The 21,131-nt window shown below is 52.0% G+C and overlaps 1 protein-coding gene across 8 annotated transcripts in view; it reads right to left on the reverse strand.

Annotated features, from left to right (window-relative positions):
• Positions 1–21,131, reverse strand: part of ANK1 (ankyrin 1) — a 197,385-nt gene that overhangs the window by 47,459 nt on the left and 128,795 nt on the right. For all 8 annotated transcript variants that reach the window (XM_045186675.3, XM_053916480.2, XM_045186673.3 and 5 more), the window contains exons 4-17: positions 19,442–19,540; positions 18,760–18,858; positions 17,550–17,735; positions 15,613–15,711; positions 15,045–15,143; positions 14,655–14,753; positions 11,143–11,340; positions 9,687–9,785; positions 9,165–9,263; positions 8,561–8,659; positions 7,278–7,475; positions 6,603–6,701; positions 6,061–6,159; positions 1,857–2,054 (exon numbers count right to left, since the gene is read on the reverse strand). In XM_045186675.3, coding sequence (XP_045042610.2) covers positions 1,857–2,054; positions 6,061–6,159; positions 6,603–6,701; positions 7,278–7,475; positions 8,561–8,659; positions 9,165–9,263; positions 9,687–9,785; positions 11,143–11,340; positions 14,655–14,753; positions 15,045–15,143; positions 15,613–15,711; positions 17,550–17,735; positions 18,760–18,858; positions 19,442–19,540 — 1,770 coding nt within the window. The remainder of the gene's footprint in view (positions 1–1,856; positions 2,055–6,060; positions 6,160–6,602; positions 6,702–7,277; positions 7,476–8,560; positions 8,660–9,164; positions 9,264–9,686; positions 9,786–11,142; positions 11,341–14,654; positions 14,754–15,044; positions 15,144–15,612; positions 15,712–17,549; positions 17,736–18,759; positions 18,859–19,441; positions 19,541–21,131) is intronic.

Consider the following 21,131-nt stretch of genomic DNA (forward strand, 5'->3'; position numbering starts at 1 on the left):
CCGCACTCCAATAAAACTTTATATACACAAACAAGCAGTGGGCCGGATTTGGCCAATAGGTCATCGTTTGCTGACCTCTGAACCAGATACACTTTGTGTACTTTCCAATTGTGACAATTCCCACTCCCAAGATGCAAGAGGAGCTTCTGAGCCTCGGTTTCCTTATCTAGAAAACAGGGCTTATCACTGATCTATTTCAAGGGCAAAGTACAGATCGCTTGAGAAAACAGATGAAAACTCATCGAAAAGCCCGACGTGCCATTTAGAGGTGGTGTGTGATTAGAGCACGGCCAATGATGCCCTGCGAAAAGGATGGGGCATCTTGCTGGGATGAAAAACACCACGCTTTGGTGTTCTTCTCACAGCTTTCTCGTGAGGAGAGTAATGCCCCGGAGAGCTTGTTTGATTTGCACACACTCCCACAAAACATCAGAGAAGTCCTCTCTCCTCTGCGTCCGCCATGGGCCTCAACCCGCTTCACTAACCGTGGGCAAGTGAAGCTGTAATTCCTCTGTAATCAGAGGCAGCAGGCAGGGCCTGTCCTTCCTCCAGGGACTCTCCCTGCCCTCCTCCATCTTCTGTTCTCACCAGAGGCCCATGAGCAGTGCCTCTCCGCAGCTGAAGCCTGAGCAGGCAGGCCATCTCCCACAGGTTGGCCCAAGAGAGTCCCCTAGGTCAGTCCCGAGCCTCTGGGCACCTTGCCTGATCCTCGGGGTAACACGGTCATCTGCCTCATAAAGGCAGCATGTGGATGAGTAAGGGCATCTCCAGTACAAACGGCATGAAGAAGAAACCAAGAACCCCACCCAGTAGGAAGGTCCTGCCATGACACTTCCCTCCTGGGGGTCACCTGTCCCTACCTGTATTAAGAGCTGATGGAGCTACAGCTTTTTAAGAAATCTTAAGTTATCCTTAAAACGCTTGCCTTTCTGAAATTGTATTATGTTCACACATCATCTAAAGAAGTGGCTCATCATATTGAATGAGTCCACTTCCATGAAACGTTCAGAAGAGGCAAATTCATGGTGACAGGAAGTAGATTAGCGGTGGCCAGGGACTGGGGGCTTTGGTGGACATGGAAAGTGGCAGCTAAAGGGTATGAGGTTTCCGTTTGGGTGATGCAAATGTTTTGAAATCAGACAGTGGGGACAGCTGTCCATTCCACAAGTACACCAAAAACCACTGAGAAGTCCAATGCAAAAGGTGCATTTTATAGTATGTGAATTATATTTCAATAATACTATTTTTATTGAGAAGGGATTCTCAGTCTTTCTTGGGTTGTGCATCTCTGAGAGGCTGGTGAAAACTATGAAGACTTCACCCAGAAAAATGCTCACGTGCCTGTCCTCCCAAAATGCTGTGCGCAGATTTGGAAGGTTTCCGACTCACATGCTAATAGTCCCTGGATTGAGAACTCCCAATTTAATGTATAGGTTAGCATTTAAAGACAATACCTTCCCTACTGAAAAAGAATACTTAGCACCGAATCACTTAATATCTTCCTAATGTAACACTGGCCTAACTTTGGGAAAGTGTCCTGTGGATTTTAATACTGACCATTTTACAGACTCCTGAACCAACCTATTTAGAAAGACTCTGCAAAGGCTTTGGCATCTAATAGGCTCAGGGTCATACAACCTTGGGAATAAGCAACCTCTCTGAATCTTTTTTCAAATTTATAAAACTAAGATAAAATCTCCAAAGGGCTATTGTGAGAATTGCACACACAGACACACACACACCTAATTCAGAAACTGGGCACACAGTGGGTGCTCAATAGTCAGATATAATATGTAGCTAGCTAACATGAAACCATCACCGAGACCACAGGGCCAACCCGAAGGTGCCACGTTTACCTTGTTCCCCAGGTTGCCATTGGCTTGTTTGGAGAGGAGCAGAGCCACCATGTCTGCGTGACCCTCCTGGGCGGCCAGGTGAAGGGGTGTCACACCTTGCACCGACTCTGCATTCGCTGACGCCCCGTACTGCAGCAGACTGCGGGCCACCTCTGTCTGGTTCTGCTTGGCAGCGATGTGCAAGGGGGTGTAGCCATTCTGGAACAGAAGAACGGTTCCAGGAAGGCTGGGTTGGCAATATGAGCACATGTGGCCCTAAATGTGGTCCTCCGAGGGAGGGCCAGGTTTTGTTTCTGGCCTGCTGGTCACCCACCGAGCAGGGCTGGTGTTGCCCGGAAGGGCCACTTCAGGAAACCAACACACCAACCACATCTCTGTGATCTGGGGAGGCCCCCGCAAGCCCACAAACGCCCTGCACCTTCTCTCGCCGCCTGTTTTCTGTACCCGTCTCCAACAAACTGCGGTGCAGGGAGCACTCACCAACAGGTAAGAAGATGCAACTAGGCCTCCTATGGAACACCTAGGGGACTAGATGTGTAAGAAAATAAAAGGTTCCCACTTCCTCCTTCCTGCGTTAAGAAGCGACTGCCAACATCTCATAGAGGAAAAGGAGCAGAGAGCTTCCCTCCTTGTGCAGCTGGGCCAAGTGCTCGCCTGGCCTTGCCGACTTCAGGCAAGAGGACATGCACCTGGCAAGGGACTTGGGAACGAGGAGCCCGTCCTGTTCCTTCCTAACTAGCCGTGCAATGGGGACAAGGTATTCAGCAACTTCTAGACTATCTTTTGTATTTTTTTAAGGCATTAAAGGTAGATAATAACACCTACCTTGTTCTTAAAGTTGTTGAATAGATCAAATACAATAGTATGTGAAGGTGCTTTCCAAACTGAAGATACAAAAGTAATAAACCTTGGTACATGGGTCAGAGGACACTGTCAGCCCCCGAAGTCAATCAGGGACGTCACGTGCACTGCTCATCCGGCTGGCTTTTCTCGTTCCTTTCACTTTGGGCAGCAGGACGCTCGCAAGGAAGGGACCAGCGCGTGTGCTTACATTCTGGCGTGGGCTCCTTAATCCACAGCAGACAGGTGACAGTGACAGTGGTCATCACTGTTTGAAACTGCTTTCACCTGCATTGTCACCGCTGCCACGTACAGCACATAAGGCAGGCATTTTTATTATTTCCTCACTGTGCAGATAAATGTGGCAATTCTCCGAGAGGCTGGCTAAGTGCCTTACTGATGTCACATAGTAAATGCGGTAACAGGTGCCCTGAGCCTGCCCTTCTGACTCCAGATCCCAGCTCCTTCCAGTGGGAGCTGTCCTTCTCCAACTTCCATATGTCTAAAGTCACCTGGGGGTCTTGTTAAAATGCAGGTGCCGACTCAGAAGGTCTGGGAAGACCCAAGATTCTGCATTTCTAACAAGCTCCCAGGTAATGCAGATGCCGAGGGTCCAAGAGCCACCCTTTGAGTGTCCAGGTTACAAAGCACTCAGGGATAACGGGGGTGCCAGGCCCTGGGACTTCTGAGGAGGACCCGTGACCTTCTAATCGTATGCCCACCCAGCCCCAGAGCAGATGGCATAAGGCATATGGCCCCCTCACCCTGGCCAGCATCCTGCGAGCTGTCCCAGAGAACCGAGTCTCCCTGCCAGCCATGGTTGCCCTGGGGAAACTAGAAACCAACACTTCTGATTCTGCCAGGATCACTGATCGGAAACAGGCAAGAGGAAAGGGGCCGACCAAAGTAGCAAAACCCGGGTTTGATAGCACTGGGGCACAGGGAGAGACCCAGCTGCAAAGTGGATTTTATGGAGAAATGAAAAGGTGTAATTTACCCAAAGAATTAAATTGAATTAAAAAGTCTTTCCATTTAAACAATTATGTAAGATAATCCATTTGAGTGTTTCTCCTTTTAAATTTGATTATGTTATGAGAAAACAGTAAATTCTTCTTTGCAGGTTGTTTTCCCATAACGAGATCGGCATTTGGATTATAACAAAGTTAATTAAACAAAATGGATTTTGTACTACATCAAAAGAGAGCACAGAAAAGGGGTGTGGTTCCGCGGACCAACCTGAGGTTGGGAGCCACCCCTAAGGGGAGATCATGCTCTCTGAGCATTGGAGAAGCCTGCTCAGCACAGCTGGTGGAGGAACTGGGGTGAGACTGCTAAAGCCCTCGCCAGTGCCTGGCCCACAGCATGCATTCACTGCACACAGGCAACGCTCATCAGGACTTCCCTTCATGTACAAAGGAGTAACAGGGCAATTCCAAGCATATTCACAGAAGTAAAACTGGAGACCCAGGCCTCTTGGGCAGCTGGGGATGTCCACACTATTAAAATGCATATTCTGACTCAAAAGGTCTGGGGAGGCCCAAGATTCTCTAAAATTCAGAGGAGTGTCCATTTTGAGGAGGGAAGACACACTGGCAGGGACATTGCTCGCTCCTGCCAAAGGGCAGGCTGGCTCTCGCTGCCAGGTAGCCCTGGGGAAAGCTGGGCTTTCTGTCTCAGGACAGGCACTGCCTCTCCGAGCTTCCCCCAAACCAGGCCTGTGGGTGACAAGGACAAGGAGCGAGGAGGCAGGAGAGTCAGGGAGAGGTTAGGGAGGACCAGGTGCCAGTAAAAGGCTCTGCTTTCCCCAGAGGAAGTGAGCTCATCCAAAGGCACGCAGACTGGAGCGAGATCTGCCTGAATGTTAAAACAACATTAGCATCAAAATTAGAAAGGGGAGGGTTTGGTTTGGGTGCAGAGAGATTTGCATGTGAAATTCTACAAAATTGCCAGACGACTCGGTAAACTATTTTTGCCGTGGAAACAAACCCCATCTGTACAGCGTGTGTGCTTGGATAAATCTCTCTTTAAATACCATGAACCTGGCTCTGATTTCTTCTGTGCAAGGAGGGTGCGAGGAGGGGGGAGTCCAGCTCTTTATTTTTAGATGCAGGAGTAAGTCACTTCTTAGCAGGGCCGCAGGCTCTGTCTACACAGTGACGTGGGCTTTGCTACAACAGCAGCAGGGACAGGAGCCCAAGGAGACAGGGGCATCTGGGGGGCACTGTCTGCAGGAAAGCGAGGCCGTACACCTCGAATGAGCCTCCATTCTGCGGAGGCAAAACGAACTGAAGGCCCACACGGGTTTTCCCTGACTCGGCTGTGTCCCCAGGAAGTCAGCAGGAGCCCCCCCCAGACCAGCCCACCCTCGCAGCTCCCTCCTCGGAGACAGCACTCCTGCCTGGCCGAGCACGGGGGTCTGCGCTCTCAGAAAGCATGCCTCTGAGTCTGGGCTGCCCTACAGCGTGGCTGGCGAGCTCCTGAAGCTGTGCCCTTCTTACCTGAGCCCTGCTCCCCCTCCTCGCCCCTCCTCCTATGGGTGGCCACCGGCCCCACCGAGACCCTCTCCTCCCAGACACTGCACACCTTTTGTCCCACAGGGGGCAGCCTAACCCCCCAAATAAACGATCCTCTGTCCAGCTTGTATTACTCCACCCCCACCCGCCGCAGGTCTGGTCTTACACAATAAGCCAGCCTGGTAGCTCCCTTTACCCGGGGTCCCCTGGGAGGCAGGGACTCTGCCGCTCTGAGCAGTGCACTTCAGCGCTGCGTGAAGCCAGCACCCTGGACACGTGTCTACCATGTCACATACAGGATGTGCCTCGTCAAAAAATGCCACGATCTAAAGGTCTGAACTCGTAAGAAATATGGATTTGGGGGGCCCTTGCTTCAAGGTTCCAGCAAGTTCGCCCCCAGCCCTGAATATTTCCCGACGTGCAGCCGCTGTGCTGGAATCGGAGAACAAGCCTGACCGCGCGAGGAGGTTCCTGTACGTGCTGACCTTGGACAGCCCATGTGCAAAACTCAGCGGCCACTCACCCCTTCGGGGAACAGTTGGCTGCGTAAAAAGAATCCACCTCTGCGAGGTAACCTGTTGCTAAGAAGTGTTACCCACTTCCCACCCCATTCCTGGTCCTCAAATAGTGGTGATTATACTGCAGGTAACATTTGTGAAAGTGAGGTGATATTTCTGAGGTAAATATAAAAGCAAAACACCAAAGTCCTTTGGCTGCTTCTGGAACAGCCCTCCCAGAAGGAGAGGCGGGCAGCCTGTTCTGGAGCAGGGCGGGGTGGGGTGGGGGCGTGGAGGCCACGAGACGCCTTGGTGGGGTCTGTCCTCCTGCTGTGCGGACCAGGGCAGGCTTACCCAAGCAGGACTGTGTGGGGAGCCACCCCGGGGAAGCAGCAGCTTGACGATGTCCAGGTGGTTGTGATGCACGGCCACGTGCAGGGGAGTCAAGCCATTCTGCGGGCGGGTGAGACCGACAAAGAGAACAGTTTTCACTCAGGGGACTTTCTCCTTAGTGATTCCTTTAGCTACAGGCCGCACCATTCTGGAATCCACATCGCCTCTTTTATAGAGGTGAAATCTGGTTAAAAACCATTCCAGACCCAATCTTGACAGAAGTCACTAAGAGCGTACCAGCTGGACCCAGGGCCACTTTGACTTTGCTGGGCCTGTTGGGGCAGTGCTATCAGCACACTCGCTCAGCGTTGGCCACCAGGCCTTTCTAGAAGGTCAAGGCCTTTTCAGAAAGGCCAGTCTTCCCAAAGGTCATTCTCTCTAGATAGCTGCCCATATAAAAGATGGACACAGTGGGCTTAGGCAAGAGATGCTCTTCGCAAGTAGGAGAGTTTATCTCTTGTTCTGGCTTCTGACCCAAGAGAGGGAGGGAAGTTCAAACTCACCTTCCCGGCAGCATTTGGATGTGCGTCCCGTTCCAGCAGCACCTCCGCCACCCGGGCCTTCCCATACTTGGCTGCCACATGGAGAGGGGTAAATCCTTTCTGAGGAGAAACACAGGCTGTCAGAACCTGGGGAGCCTCAGCGGTCTGCCCTGGAGCAAGGGCCCATGGCAAAGGAGGTGTCCCACCTTCAGGGGCAGGGAGACGCCGGTCAAATACAGGGCACAGCATCTCTGATACCTCAGGGGCCGAGGCCTCGGCCACCAGCAGGCTCCTCTCCCACCCGCCACCTGTACCTCCTGACAAGCGTAAAACCATCTTTTGTTCTGATTTGATCACTAACTCATTGAGGGCAGGGGTCGAGTCTCACGCCTCCTTGTATCTCAGAACCTGTCTGATTTGTCTAGAGCAGGTATGGAGCAAACAGTGGTTCCCAAATACATGGATGAAGGCTGGGTGTGTGAGCGAGAAACTACAGCTCATCGCCTTGCAGGGGCAGAATGATGGCGTATCAGGCTCACAGATGGTGGCCAGTCCTGTGTGTGCCGGCCCTCCCTGCTGCTTTCAGCACAACGGAGACAGCACAGAAGAGCAGGTGGGAATGCCCCCCTGTGCTCCTGGCTCCGCAGTGACCAGCCTGTGCCAGTCACCTGGAGAACAAGAGGAGAAAGGCTGTACCTTGGTCATGCAAGCCTGCGAGGCTTCCTTTTCCAGAAGGGCCAGGGCCGTTTCCACGTGGCCCTCTCGGGCTGCGATGTGCAGGGGGGTGTGCCCAGCGGTGGTGGCCAGGTTGGGGTTGGCATTATTTTCCAGCAGGAGCTTCACCATGTTGGTGTGGCCAATGCGAGCTGCACAGTGAAGTGGGGTCTGGTCATCCTGGAATCCGAAGTGAAGAAAAAGAACGGGGTATTACTAAAGTTACCTGATCCTAAGCTTCATTTTACAAAGGAGGAAGATGATGCCCAGAGACTGTAAGTGACTTTCTCAAGGCCACACGGCCGGTAAGATGAAGAGAAGGAGTTCAAATCACAGCTCTGAGTTATAGGAGTCCACGTGCTGTTTGTTAACAACAACCCCTCAAGTTAGTCGTTATTTCTACTTAGTTGCCCAAAGGCTCAGCCTTCCCGTCTGTGAAAGGGGAATAATAATATTGAGCCCATAGGACTATGGTTCAGATCAAGCAGATGGTATGTATAGGAAGTTTCACACAGTGTTTGGTATGTGATAGGCACTCGGTAAGTTGTAGTGGTGATGACTGTCTCCCGAGTCACTCCTCAGTGGACACTGGTCTTTCTCTTTGACACTACTTTGGGGTCCTTAAAGAGTCTAAAGCACCGAAGAGGCTGGGGGACTTCTCACCGCATCCCACCCCTTCCCACTTATGCCCGATGCTGAAGGGCTGTAGCGGGTGAGGTCTCTGTGTTAGGGGGCCCCACTGGGGGCTCCCTCACGTGGCGGCAACAGAAGTCAGAGTCCTAACTCCAGAAGGAGCTGCTGTCACCCGATGGCTGGGAAAGCCTGCTCTTGGCCAAAGCCGTTCATCCCGCCAACTCAGCAGCCATTCTTACCCTTCGCTCACCCAATCCTGAGAAACGCTTTTTACTACAAGTGGGAAGCATCATTCCTGACTGATTTTCCCCAGCAACCCTTTCTTTAAAAAGTTGCTTTTCTTCTTATACTAAGCCTTTAACCACTGGGAAACCCTTTCAGCCCCATAAACACGGCAGGCTGGCTGTGCCGCTTGGACTTCCCTTATCCTGAAGAAACAGAGCTCCGACGCAAAACTGTCTCTGGTCTTGTCAGAACAGAATCCCTGAAAGCAGAGTCCGCGTGGTCAGCGCATCGGACCCAGGAATCTCTGTGCCACTGGCCCTGCAGCCAGGCCTCTCATTAGGACGGATTCCTCCTCAGTGAGCTTGAATTGCTCGCATCCCAGGACTCTTCCCGCCTCCAGCACGCACCTTGGCCTTGGCATTGACTTTGGCTTTGTTCTGGAGCAAATATTTGGCAACTTCCGTGTGCCCTGCCCTGGCTGCCATGTGTAGCGGGGTCTCCACTTTCTGTAAAATAACAAAATTACAGATGTGTTAATACATGCTGCGTTTCCAAAAGGACACATGCAGGGCTCCAGAGTGTGAGCCTGGAGAAGCTTGGCTGGTTTTCGTCCAAGAGGTGGAGTTGCCCCAGCACGCAGCTCCTGCAGCCGTTCGCCTGCTGATGCCTGGGGTGTGTGCGCGCGTGTGTGTGTGTGTGTGGGGGGGGGGCTGAGAATACTTGCAAGCAAACCCCAGAGCTCATGAATGTTTAAAAGGGCAAATGTATTCCCAGATAACACTTACAGAAGTTCCGAAATTATTGTTCAAAATAACCCCCCAAGACTTACAGACGTGTGACGAGTTTTACTGGAAAAGCATCAGTACCTAAGGATGTTCTCCCCAAGCCTGAAGCCTCTGCTATTCTGAGAATTGTACTTCTAGCCGCAGAGAGATCCAGGGATCACTGGGTAAAGCTCCCCTCTGAGCTCCTGGTGTCGAGAACGAGCCCTTGCTGTGCCCGCGGGCTTACCACATTGGAGACGTTGGGCGACGCCCCCCGCTGCAGGAGGTTCTTCACGATGGGCAGGTGCCCCATGAAGGAGGCCACATGGAGAGGGGTCAGGCCAGACTGGAACAGACAACAGAGGGATGAGAAGAGGGGAGACTTTCCCACTCTTCCAAGGAAGAGACACCCAGCTGTAGTTAAGGCTTTCTTATTTCTAGCTGCTCCAGAATGGTTTTCCAAGAGAAGGGAGTTAAATGAGAGGGACTCATTTCCAGGAAAAGGGCTGAAAGGAAAAAAAATCACTACAGGGTGATTCTGCCCACTTTTACAACTCAAAAAATTGTATCTGATTTTGGAAAACACCCTGAGACTTGACACATGTGTCCTTGTCTTAGTCACCCCTGATTTATCCCTTGGAGCAGGCGAGGTGGGCACGTGCACACACAGTCCCGCAGCCACAGGTAGCTACAAAGAACTACTCCCCAGGAGGCTGCTGGAGGAAGACCACGGGGGCGACCTCCCGCCCATCTGCACAGTCTCTCCTACCTCGGTGACAGCGTCGATGGAGGCCCCAGTCTTCAGCAGCAGCTCCATGACACGGATATGGTTCTTCTTGCAGGCGATGTGTAAGGGGGTGAAGCCATTCTGCAGCCCCCCAAAAAGGAGACAGACACACAGGTGCTTACAGACTAGCCCACGGAACGCCCAGACCACCTTGCTGATTAAACGGCAGCCTCTGCCCAAGCATGTCAGCGATTTCCCGCAGACCAGAAAGCCAATTACTGCAAACCACTGAAGAGGCAGGTGGCTGGTGCGTTCCTGAGCATGTTGTCTATAAACCTGCTTTAAAAATTTAATCGTATTTTTGGATGCGCTAAAAGAGCCTGCTGTTTAAAGTTTCCTCAAGGGGAAATGTACAATGAAGAGTACTTTTGTGAAGCAAATCACGTTCTCTCTTCCCGGAAACCAACGATCACTTTCAGTAAAATGGATTTCCGTACATCAGCTCCGCTCTGAAGTGGTAGCTAGGATGTGAACCCCACAAGGCCAGGGGTGTCTGTGTGCTCATTTCTGTCTGCCTGCTTGTTTTTCCCGGTGCTTGATGCCCCCAAAGCAGTGGCTCTCAAGGATCTTGTCCCCCCACCCCCAGCTCAGGGTCCTCTGGCAATGTCTGGAGGTATTTTTCATGGTCACAGCTCGAGGAGGGACGCCATTAGCACCTGGCAGGTAGAGGCCAGGGATGCTGCTAAACATTCCACAGGGCACAGGCCAGGCCCCTGCAGCACAAAAATGCCAGGCTTGACGTGTCAACGGTGCCGAGGCGGGAGCTCTGACTGCCCTAGCAGTGCCTTGCATGTGGGCAGAGCTCAATGGCAGCTTTCTGGGTGAATGAATGAGCCCCCCCTTGCAGTCCCTGGGGCTATTTTGCTGCTCAATTCTCTTCCCTGGGGAAGGGGCAGAGGGAGAGGGTGGTCACGGTCAGGCTCTGCGCAGAGCTCGGCCCCACCAAGTTCCTGACCCGCGCAGGAGGGGATTGGCTTTAGGCCTGAACTCACCTCTACACGAGCAGCATGAACACTGTAAGCCTCTCGGCAGAGGAAGGATGCTTAGCTCAGGCTTTTCACTCGTTCGCAAAGCAGATAAAAGAACGAGGCAGTCTCTCGGGAAGCACTGTCCCTCTGCTCTGGACCTGGCTCTGATGGAGTGGCACCCCCACCCCAGGCGCACCCCACAAGTGCTGCTTCCAGAGCCGGGTCTCCTGGGCCCAAACCCTCCCCTGACCTCAGCCTGCTGCTGGGGGCCACAGTCTTTAGGGGCTCCAGGCCCACCTGTGCAGTGCCACGCCTCGGGAGCCTTCGCACACACTGACACCTTCCTATGTCTCGGAAGTAGAGACAGGTGCCGGCAGGCGCCCCTCACACAAAGCTCAGCCATGCAGCCCTGGCTCTGCCCCACCGCGGCCCTTGCCCCTCTGGCATATTTCCAATAGCCTCCCACTCACCAGGGCTCTGGAGTTGGGTTTGGCCCCTTTATCCAAAAGGACCTTGGCCACTCTGTGATGGCCACAGTGGGCTGCTACGTGGAGTGGGGTCAGGTGGTCCAGGGTGATGTCATCTATCTCCGCGTTGTATTGCAATAGAAGTCGGACACAGTCAAGGTGGTCTCCCTGAGCCGCCATGTGAATGGGGGACAAGCCGTTCTGGGTGAAGAAGAAGAAAAACAAGTAGTCACAAAGGCTTTTGGGGACAGAACACAGCAATTCAGGGCAATGACTCCAACCGCACTCTCTGCGTCTTCCCTACACGGTGCGTGGTGTGGCTCCCAAGTTCCCACTGGCCTCGGTGCTCACACAGGGCTCTGACTGCTCTCTTCCTTTCCACCTCGTCCACGCCTCGCAGCCGGCTCTAGCCAGGTCCCCTCTTCCTGACCACCCTACACTTTCCTCTTCTGGACCACTCCCTTGGACTTTCTACATATATTTGCTGAACTGTGTTCATACGAAACCTTTCAGGCGTGTGTATCTTCTCTCCTTACTCACAAGCTTCTTAAGCTCAGTGACCACCCCTGGCATCTCTCATGTGCCCACAGTGCCCTGTACTTGCATGTAATGCATGTAGCGTGGTCCTAATCAATGTGGTTGGAATGAATGAATGATGACAAAATGGAACTTGGAATCCCCCGTTCTTGGCTCCTAACAAATACGTATCACTTAAAATTTTTGTTAGGGGGCCCTGGCAGGTATGGCTCAGCTGGTTGGAGTGTTATCCCATAAACTGGGAGGTTGTGGGTTTGATTCCCGGTCAGGGCACATACCTAGGTTGCAGGTTTGGTCCCCAGTTAAGGCACGTATAAGAGGCACCTACTCAATGTTTCTCACTCACATTGATGTTTCTCTCTCTCTTTCTCTCTGTCTCTCTCTCTCTCTTCCCCTCTCTCTAAAATCAATAAGCATGTCCTTAGGTGAGGATTAAATAAATTTGTTAAGGATCTTTGCTGTTTCTTAGATAGCAATTTATTTTTAAAAATTAAAGACAGCCATGGCTGGTGTGGTTCAGTGCATTTAGCGCTGGCCTGTGAACCAAAGGGTCACCGGTTCAATTCCCGGTCAGAGCACATGCCTGGGTTGTGGGCCAGGTCCCCAGTTGGGGGTGCTCAAGAGGCAACCACACATTGATGTTTCCCTCTCTTCCCCCCTCTCTTCTCCTCTCTCTAAAAATAAATAAATAAAATCATTTAAAAAATAAGTAAAAATTAAAGACAGAGGAGACTCACTCATTCAAAAAAGGTTAATTAAATGATTAACATATACCAGCTATAGGTAAAGCTCTGGGGAAACAAGAGAACAGACAATCCCTGGCCTAAGGAAGCTGGCAGACTAGTAGGTAAAAGACACAGAAACAGATACATTGTTACTATGACATCAAGGAAAGCACAATCAAAGCACAGAGGTGCACAGGAGGGTGGATTCAGAATGAGGAGAGGAACACAGGGAGAGAAGTCTTCCAGGAGGAGGTGATCCTTGAGCGAGGACTGCACCAGGAAGCCAAAAGAGGAGGATTCTCCCAGCAAGGGAAACAATGTGTGCAGTGCCAGAGACAGCGGTCCTAGGGGAACTCGGGGACCTGTATGCTGTTAAACATGCAGGAGAGGCAAGTGTGATGGGGGCGTGGAGCGGGGCTAGAGTGGGTCTGGGGTGGCAGGCAGGAGCTGCACTACGAAAAGACTTCAGCTTTTAGAAAGTGATGATTGAAAGAGGATTTTCAGCAAGAGAGAAATACAATCAGGCTGCACGACAGCTGATATTCACATTATGGGTTGAACTGTGATCCTTCAAAATGCACATGGTGAAGTTCTAACCTCCAGGACCTCAAAAGATGACTTCATTTGGAAACAGGGTCATGCGGATGTAGTTAGTCGAGAGGAGGTCATTAGTGTGGGGCCTGTTCCAATATGACTGCTGTCTTATAACAAGGAGAAATCTGGACACAGGCACACACAGGGAAAACGCCACGCGAAGGTGTGGAAGAGAGCTGGGCGACTGATGCTTTTACAAGCCAGGGAACGCCACCGATCTCCAGCAAACCGCCAGAAACAGATCCTCCCACTCAGCCCCCAGAAGGACCCAGCCCTGCGGGCACCGATCACGCACTTCCAGCCTCCAGAGCTGCCAGACTGCAACCTTCCATGGCTGAAGCCACCTGGTGGGTGGTACCTGGGGACTGCAGCCCCAGCACACCAACCCAGTTCCGACACTTCCTGCATTTTAAAAAGGTCACACCACATTTCCCAATTGAAAAGAAGAAAGTTCTCAGTAAAGAGTTTTCATAACCATCCTTTTTAGCCCCGTTCCGATAATCTGGGTAACGTAAAACCATTTCTAACTTGGGACACTTGTAAGTTTGCACACAGAGCCTCTGCAGGAAGACGTTGAGAATTTCCCGACCTAATAATGTAATTGGTGGTAGCAATTAGACCTTCACGTATCTGAGGATTTTTGCTTTCATATGTACTTTCCAAGATGTCATCTCATGTACTCATCCCAGCAGCCCTGAGAGGGAGGGGTGGAGCTCTCCGGATGAGGAAACAGAAGCACAGAGAGAGCAAGAGACACTCTCAAAGGCACCCAGCAAATCAGTGGTGGACGGAGGATTCCATGAGATAGAACCCGCCCCCCACCCCCGCCCCACCAGCCCGGTGCAGTACATCACGCCCCGGAGTGTAGGCAGCTATGCAGAACGCTCGCATGATAATCTGCCAGGGGCTAGAGTGGCTTTCGTGTTTGAACTCTGCTACCATTTTATGACAGAAAACCTCCAGAGTGGCCGCGAATGGCCCTGGTTTCTGCTTTATTTTTCTAAATTCATGTCCTCTAAACACACCCCAAAGAAGGGGCAAAGGGCCTGGAGGTCCTGGAGGCAGCACCAGGGTGGTCTGACTCCTGTAGCTCCGGGAAGACCTGATTTTAGAACTGAAGGATGGGCCTTGGCTCTGCTTCCTAATGGACACTGAAAATAACTGTTTTGTTTTCTTTTTAACTTTACTCCAATCTGGCCAAGGCTCTGAAGACTTTTCCAAGGTCTTAGCTCCTGTCTCTTCCAGAGCTGGGGTGAAATAGACAAGGGTTGATCTAAATTTATGGGCAACGACAGCCCGAGGGTCAAATCTGGCCTGCCGCCTGTTTTTGTAAATAAAGTTTTATTGGAACATGGCCACTAGTCATATTATCCATGGTTGCTTTCCTGCTATCCAATGGCAAAGTTGAATCATTGAGACAAAGACCATGGCCTGCAAAGCCTAAAAATATTTACCGTCTGTCCCTTAGAGAAAATTTGGCTGACCCTGATCTAGATAATAATTAGGGCTCCTGTGTGACAGGCATTGGGGTAATCACACACACACTGGCTTAGTTAGTGGTATTAGGGTCACTTTCTCAGAAATGGGATTTGCTCCCAGGCTGGCCTGACCCGGGGGGCCCTGCGTAAAAGAGGCTGTTCATGGAAAGGAAGCACACACCTTGGTTTTGGCTTGGATGGGTGCCCCGTGGTCCAGCAGGATCTCTGAGATTCGCACGTGACCATTCCGAGCTGCACAGTGGAGAGGTGTCAATTCATCCTTTAAAAAACAGAGTCACAAAGAGAAAGCCCCAAAGGTGCCTATCAGAGGCCATTGGAGAGAAGATTGCCCCCCAGCATTATAGCTGCAGAAGCACGATGCTTCCTGAAGGACCAGCTCGACTCCATCGTTGTCCTGTTACTGTCTCCTGCTGCTCCCTGGCTCCCAGCGTGGGCTGCTCCGGGAGGCTGCAGGCCCATCACCAGCTGGTCACCGAGAGCCCCCACCCTGGCTTAGAGTGGAAGGCAGAACTCCCTCCCCTGGCCTTGCCACGGAGCTCACGGCACCCACCTTGGTCCTTGTTTCGATCTGGGCCCCGCGGTCCAGCAGGAGCCGCACCATGATTGCGTTCCCCCGGCGGGAGGCGATGTGCAGCGGCGTGATGCCGTTCTGAGGGGTAGGGACAGGGCTGGTCAGGGTGTGGCATCCTCCTAAGGACAGCACCGCTCTGACCCCCCTCACCCTGCCCTACCCCCACCCCGCAACCGCAGCAGCACTAACAGCCACGTTAAGCCTATCATTAGGACATTTCTCGCCCAAGAAAGATGTCAAAACCTGTAAGGAAATTATAGCATCGCCATTAATCACAGTAAGCTGGCCAAGCCCAAGTCTCCCAGGGTCAACAGACTGGGCTAGAAAAAAGCTAGTCCCCAGCCCTCCAGGTGTCCCTCCTCTGCAAGGGGCAAATGGAGACTGAGGGATGTGTGACTGGAAGCCCACCAATGAGGAGCCTTAATTGAGTCCAGGGCTGCCTCACCCACAGGCACTTCTACAGTCCGGGGGGATCAAGCTGCCACAGGAGAGGCAGGCGCACCCAAATTCTGGGCACCCCAAGGTCCGGCCTGCTGGAGAGCCTTACCTGTGGTGTGAAGTTGACACTGGCTCCCCTGTTGAGGAGCAGCTGGGCCACATTGAGGTTCTCGTAGTGAGCTGCGATGTGGAGGGGGGTAAATCCTGTCTGGGGCACGACAGAGGGGGAAGAACTTGTCACATGCCGTGTACTGTCATTTGCATCTCAGAATCAGCCCAGGGATTCTGAAAGCATTGGCAGGTCCAGAGGACCCTACACATAAAGCGGATCTGGACTGATGAGAACATTTGCTGAAAGAATCGTGAGAGACTATGACAAGCTACATTCAAAAGCTGGGTGAGACATTTGTCTGCAAAGCTATACATACTCCTGTGTTCATTGCAGCATTATTCACAGTGGCCAAAACATGGAAGCAACCAAAGCGTCCTGTGATAGATGAGTGGATAAAGACGCGGTACATGTACACCGTGGAGCCACTACTCAGCCATAAGGAAAGATGAAATACCGCCATTGGCAACAACATGGATGGACATTAAGAATATCATGCTAAGCGAAATAAGTCAGCCAGAAAAAAGCTTAGAACCATGTGATTTCACTCATAGTTGGGATATAAAACTGAAAGTAACATGAACAAACAAGAAAACCAAGTAGACAAAAACTCATAAGCACAGATGACAGCATGGTGGTTACCAGAGGGAAGTGGGTGGGGAGGTAGTAAAGGGTGAGCGGGTCAAAACTATGGTGACAGAAGATGACTTGAATTTGGGTGGTGGGCACGCAATGCAATATGAAGATCATGTATCACAGAAATGTACCCTTGAAACCTATATAATCTTATCAACCAATGTCATTTAATTGTAAAAAATAACAACAAAAGAAGAAAACTTATCTCCATACAAAAACCTACCCCAAAAAAGCTAGGTACTGCCTCTGAGTGACCCACATTCTTTGTTTCGTGGTTCCTGCGGACAAACCACGGACTGGCCTTGCCCCCAACTCTGCAGGGCCCTTTATCTGAGTGCTCGCTGATGAGAGATTTTAATTACTGAGTCAAAGTGGAATGGGGGGGGTCTATGATTTTTTTTTTTTTTTTAGAGAGAGAGGGGAAGGGAGGGAGAAAGAGAGGGAGAGAAACATCTACTGGTTTTCTCTCATTCACAACCCAAATGGAGACCGAACTCACAACACAGCCATGTGCCCTGAACAGGAATCAAACGGGTGATCTTCTGCCTTGAGGGACGACACCCAACCGACTGAGCCACACTGGCCAGGGGAGGGGGTCCCTGACCTTAATTTGCCCCCCTAAAAGAGTGCAATGGCTCAGCCGTCAGTCAGAGGTGATGTCTGGCCCCTTGGTGGGTCCATAGTCGTGTTCTGTTCCATAACCTCAGGCCACATGGAACCAAGCCAGCACCTTCCACACTAAACCCAGTGACCGCGGGGTGGGGGGACTCTGAGAAAAACCCAGTGCGAGTCCACTCCCACTGTAAGACAGGAAATGAACAGCCTGAACTTAGAGAGTGTGGATCAGCAGCAACTCAAAACATCAGACAGCACATTCAGAGGGCTAGCTATCCGCGCCCCTGGGATGGCCCTCCCCCAGAGAGGGGGGCGGGCAGCCAGGACAGGAGAGTAGGATAAATTTCCGGAACACCACCTGCTGGGATTCCAAGGTTTCACTCTGGCCAGAGACCCGTCCTGCCCTCCTGGACACTCTCCCAGATGACCTGGAGCGACAAGAGCCTTTCCTGCTCCACACCAGGCACAGTGTTCTCAGCGCCCACCAGGGACTCCAAGTGGGGCCCTTACGTGTCCCAGTGGGGATCTGAAGGCACTGTGGGGCCGGCGCTGCGTGGGCACCGCTGGCACCGTCTCTGGTCTGGGCTAGGTCTCGGGGAAGTTACGGGGAACTGATGGCACCTGTGTGGCCCACAGGTCTCTGTGGTCCAGAGAATTCTCCCAGTCCTCCGTGGGGCTGCCCTCACCTTGGAAAGCACGTCTGGGTTGGGGTCGTTCTGCAGGAGCACCGCAGCTGTCCGGGTGTCGTCGTTGCGGGCCGCGATGTGCAGGGCGGGGAGGCGCACCTTCCCTTTCGTCCCGTAGTTGATGAGGTGGGCCACCACGTTCTCGTGGCCCTGCTGCAGAGCCACGGCGAGAGGAGTGAAGCCGTCCTGGTCGGGGGGGAGGAGGAAAGATCAGTTTGCTCTGACCGTACCCCACCACTGGCTGTCCTCAAGGCAGGACACCCGCCTTCACACCTCAGGGCTCTCACCCCTGACAGGTCCTCGGCCTCCAGTTCTCTGCGCTTCCCGACCCCACCGTCCTCAAGCTCTGCTTAAATGCACCTCCTCCCCGCGGCCTTTCTTGGTCCACTCTCCTTCCCTGCCACCTCACAGAACCCACAGTAGTTTTTCTCGAGCACTTATTTAATTTTCCTTTAGAATGTGTTCCCAGTTTGACTGAGTGCTAGGGGAAGCATTTTACTTCCTCGTGTTTCTTTTCCTACCCTCCTCCACCCCGTCTGCTAGGGCCAGGACGTGCCTTAAACATGGTAAATGAGTGTTCATCTATTCATTTCACAAATATCATTGAACACCTGCCCAAAGCTAGAAACCGTGTCGGGCGCTGAGAATTTGATCGTGAGCTACTGCTATGAATTCCCTCCGTTGTATACTGCGACCCCATGAACTGGCTAAGCAGAATAATAGAATCATGTAATTGTTGTCTTAGAATGCTGAAGCTCAAAAGAAGCCTTAGCTTGAACTTCAACTTTATCACTTCGGCAATGGCAAAACTCAGGACCCAAGTGGCTTGTCCGAGGTACAGAGTGGGTTCGTGGCAGGAGCCTTTGTCACTAAGGGCCAATGCAGATTTGTCAACCATACAGAGCCACCCCCCCACCTGTCCAGCCGTCAGTGTTGGCTACGGTGGGAGTGACACGTCAGACTCTGACGTCATTTCCTGGCCATGTGTCTGGGCATTCCTCAAGACCCATGACTCTGACTCTCACTGCCTTGCAGCGCTGCCAGCAGGCAGGATGAGTGCAGGGACCTGAAGGCCAAGAGCGCTCAATGCCACCTCACGCAGATCATGACACAGGATGTGCCTCAGGCCAAGTCCCAGGAGCACGCGCCCCCACAACCATGTCCCACCCCTGGAGACCGCAGGCGGGGAGACCATTTTCCAGGTACTTACTTCTGTGGCTACATTCTGATTAGCTCCATTCTCCAGTAAAAACTTCACCACTTCTAAGTGGTTCTCTTGTGCTGCCATGTACAAGGGTGTGAAACCTTTCTGCAAACCAAGAGAAAAAGGCATTGCAATTCACCCCCGGCAGTGAGAGATGCTGAAACCGGTGCACAACCCTCTCAACTCGAGAGCGTGAGGCTCTCTCCTCCTCCTGTTTTCACCTAGCCACAGGCCAATACCCCACGCACATCTCCTGGTATGTAAACTCGCTGACCTTCGAAATGGTGCAGTGGGATTATTAGAAAATGCCACCAGGTGGGGGCGACACTCTACAGAAGTCTGATCCTGCCCCTCCCCACCATCGATCAGCCTCGCCCACCTCTGCGTTCACCTGCCATTTCCCAGCGACAGCACAGCTTCTCTCCCCAGTTTAGCCAAAACTGAATGTATTATTTGGCGGGTTTACTGAACAGGGACAAGGCCCACATGACTAACCACGTCACGCTTGGAATGTGCAGAAGTGTGAAAAAATAACCAAGATGCCTTCTTCATTGCTTGGAGACACATCACTGACTCAGCTGCACAGCGTGTGTACAACCCAGTAGCCCAGGTGCCCCCGGTGTGACAGATACACGGGTGAGGAAGAAAGGCAGAGCCCTCAGGTGCAGGGACCAGACAGAGCTATCACCTGTGACTGGGCGTTGACGTTGGCGCCATAGTTGACCAGCTCCCGGACCACCTCGTCCTGGCCAGCGAGGGCGGCGATGTGTAGAGCCGTGTTCCCTTTCTGAAACACACGGGGAAGGAAGGAGAGGAGGATTCCCACTGGGCCTGCGTGGGCGACTGTTAAAGGTACAGGAACAAGGATGCTGTTTGAGGTCCGCAGTGGCTTTCTTCGAGGTCAAAGCGGGTGGGTGCCACATGTGACCCACCGTACATCTTGAGATAGTGCTGAAAGCTCAAGAGGGAACTTCTTCCTGTTCTCTGTGAAAACTAACGTCAAATATGCTACTCTGCTGCCAGCAGGCACAAGATCTTGTCACCTGCTAACAGACAGCATTGCTCAGGACCCACACTAAAGGTTGACCAGGCAAGCCAGCCTTCTTTAGACTTCCAGCATCTCCCAACCTGTAACTCTGCAGAATCATGCAGAGCCCCCATGGGGCCTGGAACTCTGTGGAAAAGGCCAGAAGACGCCATGGGTTCAGCACCCTGCATGCTGTTATGGTGACACCCACTGAGCAAAAGCTGGACCAAAGTGGACAGAGGAACTGAGAGAGGAGGGTGAGAAAAGTGTTAAACACACAAAAAGAGTAGAAATTGTAAAGGAGTTCAGGGATAATACAGTGAGCTATATAATGTATGCAAGGAAAAGAAGAAAAATAAGAAAGTATATGGGGGAAACAAATAGAATAAAACCTGGCAAAGGAAAATACAAAGAAACAATATTTGAAATATTAATAAGTAAATCTATGTGCAAGGGTTCACCAATTAAGAGAGAGAAGTCATAAAGAATAAACAGTAGAAGAAAGTGAGAAACACACTTGTTTTACAGTAAACTTTTCAAAAGCTGAGAGCCGACGACAGAGACTAAGAAACCAGTCAGGTTCTGAGAAGGTGAATGGAACGTTCAGGCTTTCTTGTCTGGATTCATTCAGGAATTTAACAATAATTCCTAGGCAGGGCTCGGGTCTAGAGGGCCTCTTCTGTTCCAGGAGTCTCCTCGCCCAGCTCCCCCCTGCCTCCTGGATGTCCTAAGGCTGGACTGCCAGTTCCCCAAGGACGACTCACCTATGCAACCCCACTGGACCCGTGCTCAGTGAGAGGCAGGCAGGACAGGCCAGATGGGAGAAAATGTGACCACAGCTGGACCCATCTCTCCCTGTGCTACTGGAGGAGCCGAGATCTCAAGCGACCTCATTTCTTTCTAGTTCAGATGGTGCAAAGTTTTTAACAGGGGCTTCGAACCCACTGCATGTGCTTTGGCCCTCTGATGCCTGGGAGGAAAGGGTCCGGGTCCAGGTGGAACTGAGCAGCGCGGGACCCAAGCTCGGGGGCCACCCAGTCACCACTGCCCCAAGTGCCCACAGGTGAGTGAGGCAGCTCCACCGAAGGTGCCCTGGGGGCTGGAAGGGGCTCAGGTCTTCACATCGGAAGCAAGGCCTACGGCCTCCCGAACCTTTTTGATATCTCCTTAAATCTCTCTTGATAAACAAAAGGGTTCTTCCTCAAATCTCCACCAGAGATTAAGTGCCAGAAATGAATGTTCAGATGCTAATTAATCATTTTTCATAGAAGTCCAAAGAGCCTACATTTAGCGGCCTTGGCACTTGGGTCCGACGCGCTCACTCTACAAAGTGGAACAGGGCCGCTGGCAT

The sequence above is a fragment of the Desmodus rotundus genome, chromosome 13 (assembly GCF_022682495.2).
Source record: "Desmodus rotundus isolate HL8 chromosome 13, HLdesRot8A.1, whole genome shotgun sequence".
In the NCBI taxonomy this organism is placed as follows: domain Eukaryota; kingdom Metazoa; phylum Chordata; class Mammalia; order Chiroptera; family Phyllostomidae; genus Desmodus; species Desmodus rotundus.